General features: G+C 43.1%; 1 protein-coding gene across 1 annotated transcript in view; it reads right to left on the reverse strand.

Moving 5' to 3' along the window:
- Positions 1-21,771, reverse strand: part of LOC143961617 (chloride channel protein ClC-Kb-like) — an 88,938-nt gene extending 67,167 nt beyond the window's left edge. Inside the window, 5 exon segments of the mRNA XM_077470938.1 lie at positions 3,375-3,514; positions 4,811-4,939; positions 12,016-12,144; positions 21,394-21,724; positions 21,727-21,771. Of these exon segments, the coding sequence (XP_077327064.1) occupies positions 3,375-3,514; positions 4,811-4,939; positions 12,016-12,144; positions 21,394-21,724; positions 21,727-21,771 (774 nt within the window).
- Between the last annotated feature and the right edge of the window lie 1,232 nt (positions 21,772-23,003).

Genomic DNA, 23,003 nt, shown 5'->3' on the forward strand with positions numbered 1-23,003 from the left:
GACGATCGGAATTTCTGACAACCAAACCGTGGATTTATTTTCGACGGATGTTGGCTCAAACTTGTCTTGCATACACACGGTCACACAAATGTTGTCGAAAATTCCGAACGTCAAGAACGCGGTGACGTACAACGCGTACGACAAGCTGAGAAAATTAAGTTCAATAGCCAGTGCGGCTCTTCTGCTTGATTCAGAGCATGCATGGAATTTTGTGCGTCGGAATTGTCTACACAGGCACGGAATTTACGACAATGGATTTTGTTGTCCTAAAATTTGAGATTCAGCTCTCAGGAAATTCCGACAGCAAATGTCCGATGGAGCCTACACATGGTCGGAATTTCCGACACCAAGCTCACATCGAAAATTTGTTGTCGGAAATTTCCGATCGTGTGTACCTGCCATTAAGCTCGCAGGCAGCTTGCGATGAAACACAGTACCAGCCCCTTCAAAGGCTGGAGCCTAAATACCCTTCTGGCCAGAGGACATGCCCCATCATCTTTAGTGGGAACACAGAAGGTCCTGAAGGTAGTGGAGATTCTTGGCATCCCTGCAAGTATGCTGTGAGGAATCCTGAAAGATCTGGAAGGGATCATGCAAGTACTGCTAACATCAAACCACCCCACGGTTAGCCTCCGGATGCCCATAGAGCTAGTTTTTTCAGGATGTGCACAGTGTATGAGGAAAAGCTCTGATCATCCTGGGGGCATAGACATGGCTTGCAAGATCCATAGAGTTTTTCTCTGTGCCAAACCCTTTTCAATATAATCAGATACTGAATGTTGGGAGCTGTCTTGTCTACATAATCCCCGTGTTAACCTGCATCCTTTTACTCTGCACCTGTCTCCAGTTATTGACCTGGCTTGCCTTGAATGGTCCTGAACTCTGTCTGCATCAACCCCAGCTTGTTCCTGACCTTGATCTGCCTGTGTCCATTACTGCTACTCTGCTGATTTGTTACTGACCTGGCCTGAACCGTGACTTTGCTCTTGCTTCCACATCTGTACCTGATCTGTCTGCCTGTGTATGACCCAGCTTGTTTGAACCTGTCTATGTTCCAGTCATTGCTGGATTTTCAAGCTGTAAGCATCTGCCTGTTATCCACTGGTGCCTGTTCTCCATCTGTCTGCAAGCTGCCTGCGGTTCACCTTCTTGCTGCCTCCAGTGCCAGCCTGTTCCTGCCTACAGTTCATTGACTGCTACCTGGCATCTCTGCTTGCTGTAATTAACTGATGACCATCCACTGCTTGACCAGAAGATCCTTTCCAGCCCTGTAGCTAGCAAGAACATCAGGTACTCGTGCCACTCTGGATTCCTGCGCTACCTTTCTACTCCATTAGGAACCCCGAGTCAGTTCCTCGTTGTATCAGGCTCGGAACCCTGAGTCGTTGTATCAGGCTCTTCCACCATGTACGTGACACTGAAGTTGTCCAATGTCCGCGTAGATTTCACAGTTGTTTCAGCTTTGAATTCTTCTGAGCCAGTCAAGGGAATAGGAGGTGGCGGTGATGTTGATCGGTGGGAAAAGTGGAGAGAGCTACTGGCTTCAAACAAGAAATGTAGAACACCAGATGGGCCTGTAACAAGTGCGGAAGCCTGACCTTGATTGCTACTGGGTTGATGATTTTGGGGATGGCAAACAGGCCACTCAGCATTTTCTTTGCCTATGACTAAGTGCAAGAAAGGGACTCTTGCAACTTCAAGTTTGAAATGAAGAAAGCAAAGTGCTTTTACACATTGAGGACAAGGTATTCTGAGAAGCAATTAGGAAGAGCAAGAGGATGAAAATTATAAATGATGAAGAAGGGGGAATGGGAGGGAGGGAGAGGAGAGGATGGCTTCCAATCTAGAAGGCCTCACATGAAAAATTATGAACGAAGTGACCCAAGCAGGGGTTGACTGACAACTCATGGGGCCCCCGGGCAATAGGAGATTATGGGGCCACACAGTATACACACACACACAGTATACACATACATGTACACACAGTATACACAGACATGTTTCTATTGGCTGAGAAGGTACCGGAGAGGTGGGGCAGCTATAATCTTGGGATTGTAGGACCAAAAGGATGTCGGTAAGGGACATTTCAGAGACAGATGTAAAAAAAACACAGATTTTTACATACTGTCTCTGGTTTTACTGAGGCTGGCAATCCTGATGGGGCCCCCTAGTGGCTCGGGGCCCATGGGCATTGCCTGAGTGGCCCAATGGTCAGTCCGCCCCTGGACCCAAGATCCCACAATAGAGAGAGAGGTTAGTCTGAGGATGACACCACTGTTCTTCAGAGGTCTGGAAAGGTTGAGGTGGAACTTATGCCTGAGGGCGGCATCGTATCTTTGAGTGTCCACACTCTACCAACAAGAGCGGATTCTGCTTTGGCAGCTCAGTGAGGGTCATCATATACTTCAGCCACTGCCTCAGATAAGGATAAGACTTTGGTCAATAACTCGCTTCTATGTTCCAAGAGATAAAAAGTCCAAACTTCATGCTTTTCTTCAAATAGAAAGACTATGGTGCCCACTCCAGAGAAACGCTCCCGAAGGGAGACTTTGAGCTCAGGTGTGATAGGCGAAGATGAGGCGTGAGTGACTGAGGGACCAGCAGAGAACTGGCAGAGGATGACGCAGAAGTGGACAGCGATTAAAAGTGGCTCTGTAGCTGGAAATACCAACTTGCTGGGACAGAAGGGCAATGGTGTGGAGGCTGTTCACGATGCATTAGACAATAGAGTAGTTGGGTCCAGGTAGGGGTCATGGCAGGTGGCGCACAAGAGAGTAGTCTGGTCCAGGTAGGGGTCATAGCAGGCAGCACACAAGAGTGTAGTCCAGGTCCAGGTAAGGGACATGGCAGGTGGCACACAAGAGAGTAGTCTGGTTCAGGTAGGGGTGATGGTAGGCGGCACACAAGAGGATGGTCCTGTCCAGGTAAGGTCATGGCAGGTGGCACACAAGTGGGGAAGTCTGGTCCAGGTAGGGGTCATGGCAGTTGGCACACGAAAGAGTAGTCTGGTCCAGGTAGGGGTCTTGGCAGGCAGCAGGCAAGAAAAGATTCAGGTCTAGGCAGGGGTTGTGGTAGGCAGCACAAAAAAAGACTAGTCATTATAGCTTTTTGTCTCTCAGATAGCTGGTGAAAACAAACAGCACTAGTTACTTCAAAGGCTGGAACTTAAATACCCTTTTGGTCAGAGGATATGCTCGAGAACTCAAGAATTCTTGGTAATGGTGACCATATGAATCCAGGAAATTCTGGCAGGAATCCTACGAGGAATCCTTGAAGACCTAGCACTGCAACAACTGACACATCATACAGCTCTGTCGCTACACCTCCTTCCTGTCCCGTATCTCTTATGTTATGACCTGTGCAGTGATACTTACCACTTTCCCAAGGAATATTGTACTTCCAGCAGCAAGGGTGCAGGTGACACCGATTAATTTGGCAATAAATGTGCGGAAAGTGAAAAATTCGGCAAGGACTACCCCTCTCAACGTAACTTTGATCTCTGGAATACCAGAACCTGCAAAAGTTTAAAAAGACCATTAGCTTTTTTTAAAAACACCTCTGGAAAAGGAGAGACAATTTTTTTCTTTTAGTTTGTGTCACCCTGCAGGAGGAGAACAGACTCCTATCCCCTTCTATATGTGTCACCCTGCTGGAGGAGAACAGACTCCTATCCCCTTCTATATGTGTCACCCTGCTGGAGGAGAACAGACTCCTATCCCCTTCTATATGTGTCAGCCTGCAGGAGGAGAACAGACTCCTATGCCCTTCTATATGTGTCAGCCTGCAGGAGGAGAACAGACTCCTATCCCCTTCTATATGTGTCACGCTGCAGGAGGAGAACAGACTCCTATTCCCTTCTATATGTGTCATCCTGCTGGAGGAGAACAGACTTCTATCCCCTTCTATATGTGTCACCCTGCAGGAGGAGAACAGACTCCTATCCCCTTCTATATGTGTCACCCTGCTGGAGGAGAACAGACTCCTATCCCCTTCTATATGTGTCACCCTGCAGGAGGAGAACAGACTCCTATCCCCTTCTATATGTGTCATGCTGCAGGAGGAGAACAGACTCCTATCCCCTTCTATATGTGTCACCCTGCAGGAGGAGAACAGACTCCTATCCCCTTCTATATGTGTCAACGTGCAGGAGGAGAACAGACTCCTATCCCCTTCTATATGTGTCACCCTGCAGGAGGAGAACAGCCTCATATCCCCTTCTATATGTGTCACCCTGCAGGAGGAGAACAGACTCCTATTCCCTTCTACATGTGTCACCCTGCAGGAGGGGAACAGACTTGTATCTCCTTCTATACGTGTTCCCTTGCAGGAGGAGAACAGACTCCTATCCACTTCTATATGTGTCACCCTGCAAGAGGAAAACAGACTCATATCTCCTTCTATACGTGTTCCCTTGCAGGAGGAGAAGAGACTCATATCCCCTTCTATATGTGTCACCCTGCAGGAGGAGAACAGACTCCTATCCCCTTCTATATGTGTCAGCCTGCAGGAGGAGAACAGACTCCTATCCCCTTCTATATGTGTCAACGTGCAGGAGGAGAACAGACTCCGATCCCCTTCTATATGTGTCAACGTGCAGGAGGAGAACAGACTCCGATCCCCTTCTATATGTGTCACCCTGCAGGAGGAGAACAGACTCCGATCCCCTTCTATATGTGTCACCCTGCAGGAGGAGAACAGACTCCTATCCCCTTCTATATGTGTCACCCTGCTGGAGGAGAACAGACTCATAGTAGGGATATGCTCAAAGATTCTTTCTTAATGCAAAATTTATAAAGACCGGACACCATACCTGCAGCTTGAGGTGAGATATACTTGGCCACTGCCGCTGATATACACATGAGTACAACATGATAAAGGACCCAGGAGAAGTACTGCAGATACAGGTATTGGTCGAGGGCGTCGTACACCCACAGGTTAACTGTGCAAGAGAAAAGAAAAAAAGGTAGAATGAGACGATTTTAATTTAATTACATTTAAATCTTAAGATTAGGATTAAGAATCCAAATACTTAAAATAATGCAGGTCAGAATTAGGGTTGCACCAATACTGATAGAGGTCTCAGCGCGCGATACTAAACATTCGCTCCGTGCAAATGCTCCGATACCTGAAACTGATACTTTCAGGCTCTGCTCTTTCAACTGACAGCTGAATTGTAAAGGAGAAAAAAAAAAGCCCTCAATACCGATTGTTCAGGAGCGGGGCTGCCGCGTCCTCAACAACCGATGACTCATTCAGCTGTCCGCAGGGTTCCCCTGTTGACAGCTGAAGTGTAAACAAAGTCCCGGCAAATTGGAGGCGTCAAAAAAAAAAAAAAAAGTAGAAGAAGCAGCCGGGCAATGTTTATCAACAACATTGCTCAGCCAGAAAGATAAAAAGAAACATTGTTTCTTTTTGTATCTTTCTGTTTTATTCATCTACAGATGAAAGGGACTTCGATCTGCAGATGAAGTCAGTTTAACCACTTAACCACTTAAGGACCGCCGTATTGCCATTGTACGTCAGCACAATGGCACAGGCAGGCACAATCACGTACATCTACGTGATTGCCTTCCAGCGGGTGGGGGGTCCGATCGGACCCCCTCCCGCTGTTTACGGCGGTCCGATTCGGTCCAGGAGCGCTCCGTGATGAGGGGATGGCCGTTGGTTTTCGGCCACCCCCTCTGGATCGCTCCTGGCCAATGAGAAGCTTCCTCCCCTGTGTATTGTTTACACAGGAAGGAGGAAGTGATGTCATTCTCCTCAGGGCGGTCTTTTTGACCGGACTACGAGGAGAAGAGTAAAAGTAAGTGTGCACCAACACTACACTGACATGTAGGTACACACAGGCACACAAACCCCCCCCGATCCCCCCCCCCGCCCCCCCAGTCACAGTGTCACTGATTGCATTGATCATTTCTTTACTGATCAATGCATTCAGTGTCAGTTGTGACAGTAAAAACTGTCAGGACAGTTAGTGTTAGGTCCAGGGTAGCCCCCTATCACCCCCCAATAAAGATTTAACCCCCTGATTGCCCCTAGAGTTAACCCTTTCACCCCCTTTTGCCAGTGTCACTAAGCGATCATTTTTCTGATCGCTGCATGTGTCGCTAGGTAGCTAGTTATTTTTTTAGGTTCACCGCCAGGTTTTTATATCGCTAGGTACCCCGATATACTACCCAATAATGGTTTTAACCCCCAGATTGCCGCTAGTTAACCCTTTCACCCCCTTTTGCCAGTGTCACTAAGCGATCGTTTTTCTGATCGCTGCATTAGTGTCGCTACAGTCGCTAGGTAGCTAGTTATTTTTTTAGGTTCACCGCCAGGTTTTTATAGCGCTAGGTACCCCGATATACTACCCAATAATGGTTTTAACCCCCTGATTGCCGCTAGTTAACCCTTTCACCCCCTTTTGCCAGTGTCACTAAGCGATCATTTTTCTGATCGCTGCATGTGTCGCTAGGTAGCTAGTTATTTTTTTAGGTTCACCGCCAGGTTTTTATATCGTTAGGTACCCCGATATACTACCCAACAATGGTTTTAACCCCCTGATTGCCGCTAGTTAACCCTTTCACCCCCTTTTGCCAGTGTCACTAAGCGATCGTTTTTCTGATCGCTGCATTAGTGTCGCTACAGTCGCTAGGTAGCTAGTTATTTTTTTAGGTTCACCGCCAGGTTTTTATAGCGCTAGGTACCCCGATATACTACCCAATAATGGTTTTAACCCCCTGATTTCCGCTAGTTAACCCTTTCACCCCCTTTTGCCAGTGTCACTAAGTGATAATTTTTCTGAACGCTGCATCAGTGTCGCTAGTGTCGCTAGGTAGCTAGTTATTTTTTTAGGTTCACCGCCAGGTTTTTATAGCGCTAGGTACCCCGATATACTACCGAATAATGGTTTTAACCCCCTGATTGCTGCTAGTTAACCCTTTCACCCCCTTTCACCAGCGATCACAGTATAAGTGTCACTGGTGACGCTGGTTAGCCAGTTAGTTATTTAGGTTCCCCGTCAGGTTTTTATATAGCACCAGGGACCCCCATATACTACCTAATAAAAATTTGAACCCCCTGATTGCCCCTAGTTAACCCTTTCACCACTGATCACCGTATAAGTGTTACGGGTGACTCTGGTTAGTTTGTTTTTTATAGCATTTTATATTCAAATCCGGAAGGCAGTGCTTGGTTTTCGGGGTCCCGTACGTGGCTAGGCTCCCAAAAAGTCCCCCACATGTGGTATCCCCGTACTCGGGAGAAGCAGCAGAATTTATTTTGGGGTGTAATTTGACTTCTGCCCATAGCATGTGTGAGCAATATATCATTTAGTGACAACTTTGTGCAAAAAAAAAAAAAGTTTGTAATATTCCCGCAACTTTTGGCAAAATATAAAATATTCCATGGACTCAACATGCCTCTCAGTAAATAGCTTGGGGTGTCTACTTTCCAAAATGGGGTCATTTGGGGGGGTTTTGTGCTATTTTGGCATTTTATGGCCTTCGAAACTGTGATAGGTAGTGAGGAGTTAAATCAAAAATTTGCACCCTTAGAAATCCTGAAGGTGGTGATTGGTTTTCGGGGTGCCGTGCGCGACTAGACTCCCAAAAAGTCCCACACATGTGGTATCCCCGTACTCGGGAGAAGCAGCAGAATGTATTTTGGGGTGTCATTTCACATATGCCCATAGCATGTGTGAGCAATATATCATTTAGTGACAACTTGGTGCAAAAAAAAAAAAGTTTGTAATATTCCCGCAACTTGTGGCAAAATATAAAATATTCCATGGACTCAACATGCCTCTCAGTAAATAGCTTGGGGTGTCTTCTTTCCAAAATGGGGTCATTTTGGGGGGTTTTGTGCTATTTTGGCATTTTATGGCCTTCGAAACTGTGATAGGTAGTGAGGAGTTAAATCAAAAATTTGCACCCTTAGAAATCCTGAAGGTGGTGATTGGTTTTCGGGGTGCCGTGCGCGACTAGACTCCCAAAAAGTCCCACACACGTGGTATCCCCATACTCGGGAGAAGTAGCGGAATATATTTTGGGGTGCAATTCCACATATAACCATGGCATGCTTTTTTTTTTTTTTTTGTCATTATTCAATCCCTTAGGACAAAAAAAATAAATATTCAATGGGCTCAACATACCCATCAGCAATTTCCTTGGGATGTCTACTTTCCAAAATGGGGTCATTTGGGGGGGGTTTGTACTGCCCTGCCATTTTAGCACCTCAAGAAATGAGATCGGCAGTCATAAATTAAAAGCTGTGTAAATTCCAGAAAATGTACTCTAGTTTGTAGACGCTATAACTTTTGCGCAAACCAAAAAATATACGCTTATTGACATTTTTTTTTACTAAAGACATGTGGCTGAATAAATTTTGCCCTAAATGTATGACTAAAATTTAGTTTATTCGATTTTTCTTATAACAAAAAGAAGAAAATATCTTTTTTTTTCAAAATTTTCGCTCTTTTTCCATTTATATCGCAAAAAAAAAAAATCGCAGAGGCAATCAAATACCATCAAAAGAAAGCTCTATTTGTGGGAAGAAAAGGACGCAAATTTCGTTTGGGTGCAATATTGCATGACCGCGCAATTACCAGTTAAAGCAGCGCAGTGCCAAATTGTAAAAAGACCTCTGGTCCTTAAGGTGTTTATTGGTCCGGAGCTGAAGTGGTTAAGGACCAGGAAGACCAGGCCGTTTTTTGTGATACGGCGCTGCGTCGCTTTAACTGACAATTGCACGGTCCTGCTTTAACTGACAATTGCACGGTTCTCCGCCCCCACAAATAGAGCTTTCTTTTGGTGGTATTTGATCACCTCTGCGTTTTTTATTTTTTGCGCTATAAACAAAAAAAGAGCGACAATTTTGAAAACAAAGATGGTATTTGATCACCTCACCTGCGTTTTTAATTTTTTATTTTTTGCACTATAAAACAAAAAAAAAGCGACAATTTTGAAAACGAAAACTATTTTTTACTTTTTGCTATAATAAATATCCCAAAAAAACCCCACAAATTTCTTAATCATTTTAGGTCAATATGTATTCTTTTTACATATTTTTGGTAAAAAAAATAAAAATAAAAATAAAAATTGCCATACGTGTATATTGATTGGTTTGCACTAAAGTTATTACATCTACAAACTATGGGATATATTTATAGAATTTTTATTATTAATTATTGTTTTTACTAGTAATGGCGGTGATTAGTGATTTTTAGCGGGATTGCGACATTGCGGCGGACAGATCCGCCACTTTTGCCACTTTTTTTGGGGACCATTGTCATTTATACAGCGATCAGAGCTAAAAATAGCCACTGATTACTGTATAAATGTCACTGGCAGGGAAGGGGTTAAACACTAGGGGGCGATCAAGGGGTTAAGGCTGGATTTACACCTATGCGTTTTTAGTGCTTTTTGCATTTTGCAGATTTGCCCTACAGTCCATCTACCATGGTTTCCTATGGAACACTTTCTGTTCACTAAAAATGCATAGGTGTGAATCCAGCCTTAATGTGTCCTAGGGAGGTGTTTCTAACTGTGGGGGGAGGGGACTGACGGGGAGTAGAGAGAGATCGCTGTTCCTGATCACTAGAAACAGCAGATCTCCCTCTCTACTTCCCTGACAGAACGGGGATCTGTCTGTTTACATTGACAGATCCCCATTCTGGGTCTCTGAGGAGCGATCGCAGGTCGCCGGCCATGTGCATCGGCTCCGGCGTCGTGGCGCGGGCCCCCTCTAGCCCTCAAAGCATCTGCCATACAGCTACGGCTGACACCTAAACATTTTTTACCTTATTGCAAAGAATGCATTAAGGTAAAAAAAAAAAAAACAGTTAGGTTTTACATCCACTTTAATTAACTCCTTATTCTTCTCCTCCATTTAATTATATTTTCCTAATGATTTTTTATTTTTTTTTGTTCATTTCTATTTTACAAACTATTAATAATTAAAGCTTTTGTTTGCTTTGTTTGTGAATATTTTACACCTTAAACATATATTTATACATTTCTAAAAAAAAAAAAGCACAAAAATAAAAATAAATAAATAAAAAAAAATTCCATTTGTAAATAACTTTTCAGTGCTTTGTACCATTGCTGACAGCTGAAGTGTAAATAGAACAGTTGTGGTAGGTATTACCCCCCCCTTCATGACCAGGCCCTTTTCTTTCTCTCCAGTACTGCGCTATTTTAAATGACAATTGTGCGGTCACGCAACGCTGTACCCAAATTACGTTTTTTTTTTTTTTTTTTTTCACACATATGGAGCTTTCTTTTGGTGACATTTAATCACCTCTGTTTTTATATATATATATACACACACACACATATATATATATATATATATATATATATAATTTTTTTTTTTTTGCTATATAAACGACAAAAAAAATACAGAGAAAAAATAAACTATAACAATAACAAATAATGTATTCTGCTACATTTCTTTTGTTTGCTTTGTTTGTGAATATTTTACACCTTAAACATATATTTATACATTTAACATTTAAAAAAAAAAGCGCTAAATAAAAATAATTCAATAAAAATATATATATAATATATATTATTATATATATTTAAATATATTTTTAATTTAAAATAAATTAAATATATATACCCTATATTTTGCTATATAAACGAAAAAAAAAAAAAAGAAAGAAAATTTGTAAAAAAATATAACACATTAACAATAACAATAACAAATAATCTTTCTTCATAAATTTAGGCCAAAATGTATTCTGCTACATTTCTTTTGTGAAAAAAAAAACCAAATCGATGTTATTTATTTAGTCTGTAGGAAAGTTATAGAGTGCACAAACTATGATATATATATATATATATATATATACACATACATACATACATACATACATACATACATACATACATACATACATATACATATATATATATATATATATATTTTTTTTTTGCTATATAAACGACAAAAAAAATACAGAGAAAAAATAAACTATAATAACAATAACAAATAATGTATTCTGCTACATTTCTTTTGTTTGCTTTGTTTGTGAATATTTTACACCTTAAACATATATTTATACATTTAACATTAAAAAAAAAAGCGCTAAATAAAAATAATTCAATAAAAATATATATATATAATATATATTATTATATATATTTAAATATATTTTTAATTTAAAATAAATTAAATATATATATACCCTATATTTTGCTATATAAACGAAAAAAAGAAAGAAAATTTTTAAAAAAATATAACACATTAACAATAACAATAACAAATAATCTTTCTTCATAAATTTAGGCCAAAATATATTCTGCTACATTTCTTTTGTGAAAAAACAAAAACAAATCGATGTTATTTATTTAGTCTGTAGGAAAGTTATAGAGTGCACAAACTATGATATATATATATATATATATATATATATATATATATATATATATATGAAAATTTATCAATCTCCATGTACTGATCTAATTTTTTGAGTGCCAAAAATATCAGGACAGTACAAATACCCCCCAAATGACCCCCTTTTTGGAAAGTAGACAGTCCAGGGTATTTAGTAAGAGGTAGTAATTTTTTGTCACATTTTTTTTGAAAATGAGGAAATGTACTATATATATATATATATATATATATATATATAGTACATTATATGTACATTATATATATATATATATATGCTGTCGCATTTTGAATGACAATTGTGCGGTCATGTTACACTGGACCCAAATGAACTGGATGTACAGCATGTACAAAAAAAAAAAAAAAAAATATATATATATATATATATATATATATATATTTTTTTTTTGTACATACTGTCACCAGTTCATTTGGGTCCAGTGTAGCATGACCGCACAATTGTCATTCAAAATGCGACAGCGATGAAAGCGGGAAATTGGCCTGGGCAGGAAGGGGGTTAAAATGCCCGGTATTGAAGTGGTTAATATGATGGCGTATAAAAAGTGCTCCTATGACAATGATCGGAGGCCCGGGGGATTTTGCCACAGTGATCTCTTCTACATGGATACTCACGTCGTTGTAGTTTGGCAATGGTGACATCCAGGCCAAAGCTGATTGTAGCCATACTAATCCCCAATAAGAATAGGAAGATCCAGTCTTCGCCGAATCGCTTCAGAGCGTAACGTATGGCCCTGCCCACAGCTGTGATTAATAGACAATCACAATCAATACATTCTAATAAATGAAATAGACAATCACAATCAATACGTTCTAATAATGGTAAGATAGTATTATATTGTACATGTTTAGCCGACCTACAAAGTGCTACCTATCAATTCTCTGAAGGAAATTTTTGCCTTGTCTGTGCTCCCGGAATTCTAGGGCCTCCTTGCTCACCCATATCCGACAGTGCAGTCTCCGGACATAGCAATCATTGTTCACAGTGCTCAATAAAAAACACATTTTTTAAATCAGTACATAGACTGCAGACGTAATGCAAGACATGGTCAGAGACAGCAGACATGATACAAGAGATGGTCATAGACTGCAGACATGATACAAGAGATGGTCAGAGACTGCAGACATGATACAAGAAATGGTCAGAGACAGCAGACAAGATAAAAAAGATGGTCAGAGACTGCAGACATAATACTGGAGATGGTCAAAGACTGCAGACATGATACAAGAAAAGGTCAGAGATGGCAGACATGATACAAGAGAAGGTCAGAGATGGCAGACATGAGACCAGAGAAGGTCAGGGACCTCAGAAATGATACAGGAGATGGTCAGAGACTGCAGAGATGATACAAGAGATGGTCAGAGACAACAAACATGATGCAAGAGATGGTCAGAGACTGCACACATGATAAAAAAGATGGTCAGAGACTGCACACATGATAAAAAAGATGGTCAGAGACTGCAGACATAATAATGGAGAGGGTCAGAGACTGCAGACATGAGACAAGACATGGTCAGATACTGCAGATATGATACAAGAGATGGTCAGAGACTGCAGGTATGATACAAGAGATGGTCAGAGACAGCAGACATGATACAAGAGATGGTCAGAGACAGCAGACATGATACAGGAGGTGGTCAGAGACAACAGACATGATACAGGAGGTGGTCAGAGACAACAGATGTGATACAAAAGATTGTCAGAGACTGCAGACATGATACAAGAGATGGTCAGAGACTGTAGACATGATACAAGAGATGGTCAGAGACTGCAGACAGGATACAAGAGATGGTCAGAGACTGCAGACAGGATACAAGAGATGATTAGAGACAACAAACATGATGCAAGAGATGGTCAGAGACTACAGACATGATAAAAAGATGGTCAGAGACTGCAGACATAATACTGGAGATGGTCAGAGACTGCAGACATAATATTGGAGATGGTCAGAGACTGCAGACATAATACTGGAGATGGTCAGAGACTGCAGACATGATAAAAGAGATGGCCGGAGACTGCAGACATGATACAAGAGATGGTCAGAGACAGCAGACATGATACAGGAGATGGTCAGAGACAACAGATGTGCTACAAGAGATTGTCAGAGACTGCAGATGTGATACAAGAGATGATCAGAGACTGCAGACATGATACAAGAGAAGGTCAGAGACTGCAAAGATGACACAAGAGAAGGTCTGAGACGGCAGACACGAGACAAGAGAAGGTCAGGGACCTTAGACACAGGAGATGGTCAGAGACTGCAGACATGATACAAGACATGGTCAGAGACTGCACACATGATAAAAAAGATGGTCAGAGACTGCAGACATAATACTGGAGATGGTCAGAGACTGCAGACATGAGACAAGAGATGGTCAGAGACAGCAGACATGATACAGGAGGTGGTCAGAGACAACAGATGTGATACAAAAGATTTTCAGAAACTGCAGACATGATATAAGAGATGGTCAGAGACAACAAACATGATGCAAAAGATGGTTAGAGACTGCAGACATGATACTGGAGATGGTGAGAGACTGCAGACATGATACCGGAGATGGTCAGAGACTGCAGACATGAGACAAGAAATGGTCAGAGACTGCAGACATGATACAAGAGAAGGTCAGAGACAGCAGACATGATACAAGAGAAGGTCAGAGACAGCAGACAGGATACAAGAGATGGTCAGAGACAGCAGACATGATACAAGAGATGGTCAGAGACAGCAGACATGATACAAGAGATGGTCAGAGACTGTAGACATGATACAAGAGATGGTCAGAGACTGTAGACATGATACAAGAGATGGTCAGACAGCAGACATGATACAAGAGATGGTCAAAGACTGTAGACATGATACAAGAGATGGTCAGAGACTGCAGACAGGATACAAGAGATGGTCAGAGACAACAAACATGATACAGGAGGTGGTCCGAGACAACAGATGTGATACAAAAGATTTTCAGAAACTGCAGACATGATATAAGAGATGGTCAGAGACAACAAACATGATGCAAAAGATGGTTAGAGACTGCAGACATGATACTGGAGATGGTCAGAGACTGCAGACTGCAGACATGATACCGGAGATGGTCAGAGACTGCAGACATGAGACAAGAAATGGTCAGAGACTGCAGACATGATACAAGAGAAGGTCCGAGACTGCAGACATGATACAAGAGAAGGTCAGAGACTGCAGACATAATACTGGAGATGGTCAGAGACTGCAGACATAATATTGGAGATGGTCAGAGACTGCAGACATAATACTGGAGATGGTCAGAGACTGCAGACATGATAAAAGAGATGGCCAGAGACTGCAGACATGATAGAAGAGATGGTCAGAGACAGCAGACATGATACAGGAGATGGTCAGAGACAACAGATGTGCTATAAGAGATTGTCAGAGACTGCAGATGTGATACAAGAGATGATCAGAGACTGCAGACATGATACAAGAGAAGGTCAGAGACTGCAAATATGATACAAGAGAAGGTCTGAGACGGCAGACATGAGACAAGAGAAGGTCAGGGACCTTAGACACAGGAGATGGTCAGAGACGGCAGACATGATACAAGACATGGTCAGAGACTGCACACATGATAAAAAAGATGGTCAGAGACTGCAGACATAATACTGGAGATGGTCGGAGACTGCAGACATGATACAAGAGATGGTCAGAGACTGTAGACATGATACAAGAGATGGTCAGAGACAACAAACATGATGCAAGAGATGGTCAGAGACTGCAGACAGGATACAAGAGATGGTCAGAGACAACAAACATGATGCAAGAGATGGTCAGAGACTGCAGACATGATAAAAAGATGGTCAGAGACTGCAGACATAATACTGGAGATGGTCAGAGACTGCAGACATAATATTGGAGATGGTCAGAGACTGCAGACATAATACTGGAGATGGTCAGAGACTGCAGACATGATAAAAGAGATGGCCAGAGACTGCAGACATGATACAAGAGATGGCCAGAGACAGCAGACATGATACAGGAGATGGTCAGAGACAACAGATGTGCTACAAGAGATTGTCAGAGACTGCAGATGTGATACAAGAGATGATCAGAGACTGCAGACATGATACAAGAGAAGGTCAGAGACTGCAAAGATGATACAAGAGAAGGTCTGAGACGGCAGACATGAGACAAGAGAAGGTCAGGGACCTTAGACACAGGAGATGGTCAGAGACTGCAGACATGATACAAGACATGGTCAGAGACTGCACACATGATAAAAAAGATGGTCAGAGACTGCAGACATAATACTAGAGATGGTCAGAGACTGCAGACATAATACTAGAGATGGTCAAAGACTGCAGACATGAGACAAGAGATGGTCAGAGACAGCAGACATAATACTGGAGATGGTCAGAGAGGAAGTACAGCACAAGCTAAGGAGTGTGACAACTTAGCTGCCCACCAGGGCTCAGCCAGGATATGCAGAGGGATGGAGCGAAGCCTGGTGGACATTGTGGTCTGCAGGATATTAAGAGTGGTTCTGAATTCTTTCTTTAAAGTCCAAATTCATCTAAAGCAACAATATATATATTAGAACGAGAAGGGTTAGCTGTCTATGTCTTCACTTTGGATATGAGGGAAAACCCAACATTATGAATGGTCACTGCAACAATAGTGGTGTGGGCTCCTTGTTAGTTCCTCATTCTTTGGTGTATTTTTGATGTTCTAAAGGAAATAGACATCCTTAGTAGGTCATGGTCAATCAATTGTTCTAGATTTGTTCATCAAGATCTTAAGACAATCAGATAACCACCTCTGTTGGTCAGATTATAAGACGATGAGCCTATGATAGTCATAGGCTGTATTATTGGTCATGAGGTAACAAAATCCAGTAGGTATGTAAATGACTGTCACTGTAATGGGCTTCATGGACTGACCCTGTACACGGCTGATTGGAAATCCACCAATCTGAGAATGAGGTTGGACCTGGACAACCATCTGTTTGAGAAATGAGAACCACCTCTTTTCACAGGACACAACGGGAAGTGATTTCCTTTTTTTTTGATACAATGGGAAATTCCTTATTAGACTAGAATATGCCCACCGGAAGACTTCCCTTCTACTGTTCCAATAAAATTTGGGGTTTTATCTCATTTTCAGTTCTGGTGAGAAGAAAGAATCATATTCAGAACCATTCTGAATATCTTGTAGGCCTAGCTGACCACCAGGCTTTGCTCCACCACTCTGGATAGCCTGGCTTAACCCTGACGGGCAGCGGAGCTGTCACACTCCCTAGTTCATGGTTTTCTTTTATCCACAGTATTGGAGAACATACGAGGCTACATATACTAAAGCTGTCCCTCTGTAGGCAGGTGCAGTTTGTTCTCTCCACTGTAGGTGGCGCTCCATCGTAGCGGCAATGCAGGGGGAGAGGGAGTTAGGAGGCGCATGGTTCCTCTGGATTTGGGAAGTTATCTGATTGAAGGCTGTGGTTGAAGGAAAGAAAATCGCATAATGTATGCGAGACTTAGACCTACAGAGTGAAGGCTGGTACACTCGTGATATCAGCCGGTATCACCCGGTTCAACAGAAACTGGACAACGTTCAGCCAGTGTGTGTACAGCAGCCTGTCCGGCAGAAGCCGGTTGAGCAACCGGTTTCTGTCAAAAGGGCGTGCTGGAAAACCAGCATCCAATCAGCGCTGGCAGTCAATGGCTGTGAGCGCTGGTCATTGTGTTCTGCTGGGGGGCAGTTCCCCTATCAGAACACATTAGCACAGCGCATTCATTTCAATCTGTAGCGAAGTTCAGAGGTCAGTAAATCCACACTTCTAAGACCGATAAGTAAAAGCTTCTTATTGCACAGAATGGGATCTGTGACTGGTGAGGTCCTGAGGTCTAACTTCAGCCCCTTCTATACTGGAAACATAACACTTTACCTTTACAGCCTCTCTAATGGGGCCCCCTTCCCACCCAAGGCCCCATAGGAGTCACGTGGGCTGCTATGGCTATTGTTACATCAATGGTCGCCTGTTAGTCCCTGACAATGTGTAAAGCCGGCCATAGATGGATCAAATCTCAGCTGGTTCAGCAGGGACCAGCTGAGATTCGATTTATCTATGGGCAGGCCGATTGGATCGACTTGGGCACAACCAGCAATTCTAGCATGTGATTATTGTCAAATGGCTATAGTGTGTGTTCTCCCAGCTTCCTGTGCAACCCCCTCCCCCCCGCCAGAAGAACCCAATAGCTTCACGGGATGCAGACCCCATTGACACCGACTACGTTAATGGGGGAAATTAGCGATTTTCTATGGCCTGCTTAGGAACAGACTGCAGTGCTTGTGCCCCTGGCAGTGGCAGTCCAGGGGTGCCAGAAAAACTCACTTTGGGATAACGCAGTGTATTTAGTAAGGCAGGTAGGTCACAGTGCCCTTGCATGCTTTTTTCTACACTGGCCTCCAGGGTTGGGTCTTTAATGCCAGCCTGAAGGCTGGTCATTGTCCTGCACTTTGGCACTTAAGCATTATTTATTTTTGCACATGCACATAGCACATTACTCTCTCAGGATTAGAAGGGTGTAAGTCCCTGGACTTTCCCTGAAAGTCTTGGGGAGGAGGACACACAACCTTATGGTCAGATTCTCCCCCTCCTATGGGTAGTTCTTTTGAGGATCCCTATCTAGTACTTGGGTGGATCTTGCTTTCCTTTTGTGGAAGCCCCACATAGTACTTGGGGGGACCTTGGTTTCCCTCTGGGGGAGCCCCACCTAGCACTTGGGCTAACCTTGCTTTCCCTTTGGGGGAGCCCCGCCTAGTACTTGGGGGACCTTGCTTTCCCTTTGGGGAGCCCCACCTAGTACTTGGGGGACCTTGCTTTCCCTTTGGGGAGCCCCACCTAGTACTTGGGGGGACCTTTCTTTTCCTTTGGGGGAGCCCCACCTAGTACTTGGGGGGACCTTTCTTTTCCTTTGGGGAAGCCCCACCTAATACTTGGGCTGACCTTGCTTTCCTTTTGGTGGAGCCCCACCTAGTACTTGGGGGACCTTGCTTTCCCTCTGGGGGAGCCCCACCTAGTACTTGGGTGGACTATGCTTTCCCTTTGCGTGAACCCACCTAGTACTTGGGGGGACCTTGCTTTCCCTTTGGAGGAGCCCCACCTAGTACTTGGGCTGACCTTGCTTTCCCTTTGGTGGAGCCCCACCTAGTACTTGGGTGGACCTTGCTTTCTCTTTGTGGGAGCTCCACCTAGTACTTGGGCGGACCTTGCTTTCTCTTTGGGGGAGCTCCACTTAGTACTTGGGCGGACCTTTCTTTCTCTTTGGGTGAACCCACCTAGCACTTGGGGGGACCTTGCTTTCCCTTTGGGTGAACACATATAGTAATTGGGGGGATCCCCACCTAGTACTTGGGGGGACCTTGCTTTCCCTTTGGGGGAGGCCCACTTAGTGCTTGGGCTGACCTTGCTTTCCCTTTGGGGGAGCCCCACCTAGTATTTGGGCAGACTTTGCTTTCCCTTTGGGGGAGCCCTACCTAGTACTTTGGTGGACCTTGCTTTCCCTTTGGGTGAACCCACCTAGTACGTGGTGGGACCCCCACTTAGTACTTGAGCAGACCTTGCTTTCCCTTTGGGGGAGCCCCACCTAGTACTTGGGCGAACCTTGCTTTCCCTTTGGGGGAGCCCCACCTAGTACTTGGGAAGACTTCGCCTTCCCTTTGGGGGAGGCACACCTAGTACTTGGGGGGACCTTGCCTAGGCAGGTCTGCTGAAAAATGGCATCTGCCTGGTTTCAGCTGATAGTACCTTGTCTCCGCCAGGAGTTTTGGACGCAAGGCCAGGGTCCTTTCTGTTTGGGAGAGGACGATGTTTGTACTCTGTGCACTTTTTTGTATGCTCACTTGGGAGCCGTCTTTGCTGTGAGAACACAGTGATTACTGCCAAAAATCCGACATGTTGGTTGTACCCAAGTCAATTCATGGAAGGACGTTGGTACAATTAGCTCCTTGCCGCTCCTTGCCGAACCAGTCGAGATTCGAACCATCTATGGCTAGGGGATGTCTGCAGGGGTAAAGATGACCATACACAAAGCGACCTGTGCTCATTTTAGATACCAGCGATTCATCGTAAATTAAATAAAACAATTGATGCAATTTTTTACGACATTGCTCCAGACATTTATAATCAGCTTAAAATATTGATCGGTAATAAAACCTATCATTTATAAATGCAAAGGGCCTATTAAAAGTCATAATTAAATGGTTCCAAATCAAGATCAGTTCTCCCACACATGCTCAGATATTTGTTCAGCAGATCAGAAGCGATAGTCACAATTCCACCATGGCAAATCACAAAATTGATTAAAACAGAAAGTCTTTGCTTTGCAATATTTTTCTTTCCTTCAAGTCAATCAGTTTAGTCACATTAAATAATCAGTTTTAATGTCATATTGATACCCGTGTGCCCACCATTAAAGCGTATTTGCAGATATACAAATTTACAATCATAATGACTTGTATCAAGCGCCATCATTTGCTCGCCTCCAGGACTTTTCCCAAGCCTCTCCCATCCTATGGAGCTCCCTACCCCAATCTGTCAATTTTTAGGCAATCCCTGGAATCCCTTCTTCTTCAGAGAAACCTATCCTGCCTCCACCCAACTACTGTACTTTTATTTTCTCGTCCCCCACAGTATCACTTGACCCCACCTTTTAGATTGTTAGCTCTAATGAGCAGGGCCCTCTGACTCCTCTTTTATTGGGGGGGGGGGGGGGGGTTGCATATGCCACACTGCTTGCTTCTCAGCTGCTGTAGGAATTATACCCCTTGTTGCTTTGGGTGGGCATGGTGGGCGGAAAAACCCACTGAGGTGCACGTGGCTGCTCTGCACGCAATAGTGTGGGGTTCATTTGGTTAAAGTAGGCAGTGTGGAGGTGATAGAATGCCTCCCCACTGCCTGTCACATCCTCTTTGAACAGCGATCCAAAACGTGGATCGCTCTTCAGAGATAAAAGCAAGTGTGAAGGAGCCCCTTATAGTTGCACCTGCCGATCTTTTCAATTTTGTGGATTTCTTTTATCTCTGCTCCCTCCATAAAACATGACATCTGTACAACAGGCGGGGGCCCATCACATCAGTATTATGTGTTGCTACTTTGCAACCCCCCATATACATTGTTATCAATTTGATCGGGAGTTTCTCAAAAGGGACAATCCTCATACTTATCCTATAGAGCAGGGGGTCGCCAAACTTTTCAAGCAAAGGGCCAATTTACTGCCCTTCAGGCTTCAGGGGGGCCGAATTCTGGCCATTGGGGGTAGAAAATGCCTTGGGGCAGGGCATCAGTGAAACTAAACATGGCCTTAGTGTTAGTGGTCAGTTTGAAGAGGAATAATGCTCCATCATTGGCATTAGAGGGAGAAATAGTGCCCCATATCATTAGGAGCAATAGTGCCCCAAGGGCCAGATTAGGAATAGCAAAGGGCTACATCCGGCCCTCGGGCTGCAGTTTTAAAGAGCCCTGCTATAGAGTATATTTAGTATGATAGGCATGCTATGCTTGTAAACCCCCCCACCCCACAATGGCTCTACCGTCTAATAAAAAGGAAAATAAATTGAAATGAAAATATAAAAATAAACCTAAGTTAAAAAACCAAAAACATAAATAGAAATAAAAATCTAAATAACAACAATACTTAAAAATAAATCTAAATTAAAAAAATACGTATAAATAGAAATGACAATAAATCGAAATAAATAAATACATATAAATAGAAATGAAAATAAATCGAAATAAATAAATACATATAAACAGAAATGAAAATAAATCTAAATAAATAAATACATCTAAATAGAAATGAAAATAAATCTAAATAAATAAATGCATATAAATAGAAATGAAAAGAAATCTAAATAAATAAATACATATAAATAGAAATGAAAAGAAATCTAAATAAAAAAAATTAATGTAAATAATTATAAACAAAAAAAATGTATAAAATAAAAATAGTGGAGCTGTACTTACGCCTCATACAGGTGAGGAAGCGGGACCAGATCAGGAGGACCGTGCTCTGGTTCTCCTTCTCCTTGGGGTTGTAGGAATAGGCCTCGCTCTCGGTCATCTCGCTCTCGGCGTTGCTCTCCCCCCTCTTCTCCTTCCTCTCCGGCAACTCCACCATCTCCGTCTTCTGCTCCATCCCATTTTGCTCCTCCAACTTGACTTGAGTCATGGTGGCCATACAGAAATCTGGAATGTGGCTCTGCTCATCCTTATATACCGAGATATCTAGATTGCAGCCACACCTGCCAGCCCTGCCCAGCACAGTCCAGGAATGAGAGACACCGAGTGTGTGTGTGTGTGTGTGTGTGTGTGTGTGCAATCACAACACTGATTGTTTGTCATCCTTGTCTACATGGAGGGGGGGGGGAGAAATGTTCCTTGAAGATAAGAACTCAACTGAAAGTGAGAATTCCAGCAAACTCTGTACAGGTGCCAAAGCCGCATGTCCTCTCAGGTCAGCTCAGGTTTTTCAAAATTGGCTCAATGTAAGTTCTTGTTATTGTGGGTTAGCATTTTATAAAACTCATCTCTGTGTTTAGATTAGAATTGTCCATGACGTATAAAGTGCTTATTAGTGCTGCCTAGTGCTCCCTATGTCAGTGGTAGACTGTCGGTGTACCTCTTTAGTGAAGCATCTGTCCACCACCACGATTGCTGCTTTACAGAGAACCATTGGAGCAACCTTTCCCAGGGTTCCTCCAGAGTTTGCTGGGGTTCCATGAGCATGAAGCAATTTTTGCCTCTCAGATAAGTAACCACTGAAGGCCAATGTTAAGAAACATTCTTCCCACTGACCAACAATGTAAGAAACATTCTTCCCACTGACCACCAATGTAAGAAACATTCTTCCCACCGATCACCAATATAAGGGACATTCTTCTCACTGATCATCAATGTAAGGAACATTCTTCCCACCGATCCCCAATGTAAGGGACATTCTTCCCACTGATCACCAATTTAAGGGACATTCTTCCCACTGATCACCAATTTAAGGGAGATTCTTCCCACTGATCACCAATATAAGGGACATTCTTCCCACTGATCACCAATGTAAGGAACATTCTTCTCACTGATCACCAATGTAAGGAACATTCTTCTCACTGATCACCAATGTAAGGAACATTCTTCCCACTGATCACCAATGTAAGGAACATTCTTCCCACTGATCACCAATGTAAGGAACATTCTTCCCACTGATCACCAATGTAAGGAACATTCTTCTCACTGATCACCAATGTAAGGGACATTCTTCCCACTGACCACCAATGTAAGGGACATTCTTCCCACCGAACGCCAATGTAAGGGACATTCTTCCCACTGACCACCAATGTAAGGAACATTCTTCCCACTGATCACCAATGTAAGGAACATTCTTCCCACCGATCCCCAATGTAAGGAACATTCTTCCCACTGATCACCAATGTAAGGAACATTCTTCTCACTGATCCCCAATGTAAGGAACATTCTTCCCACTGATCCCCAATGTAAGGAACATTCTTCCCACTGATCACCAATGTAAGGAACATTCTTCCCACCGATCCCCAATGTAAGGAACATTCTTCCCACTGACCACC

Source organism: Lithobates pipiens, unplaced genomic scaffold, assembly GCF_037356315.1.
Source record: "Lithobates pipiens isolate NorthernLeopardFrog02 unplaced genomic scaffold, aLitPip1_a1.2 Scaffold_8, whole genome shotgun sequence".
In the NCBI taxonomy this organism is placed as follows: Eukaryota; Metazoa; Chordata; class Amphibia; order Anura; family Ranidae; genus Lithobates; species Lithobates pipiens.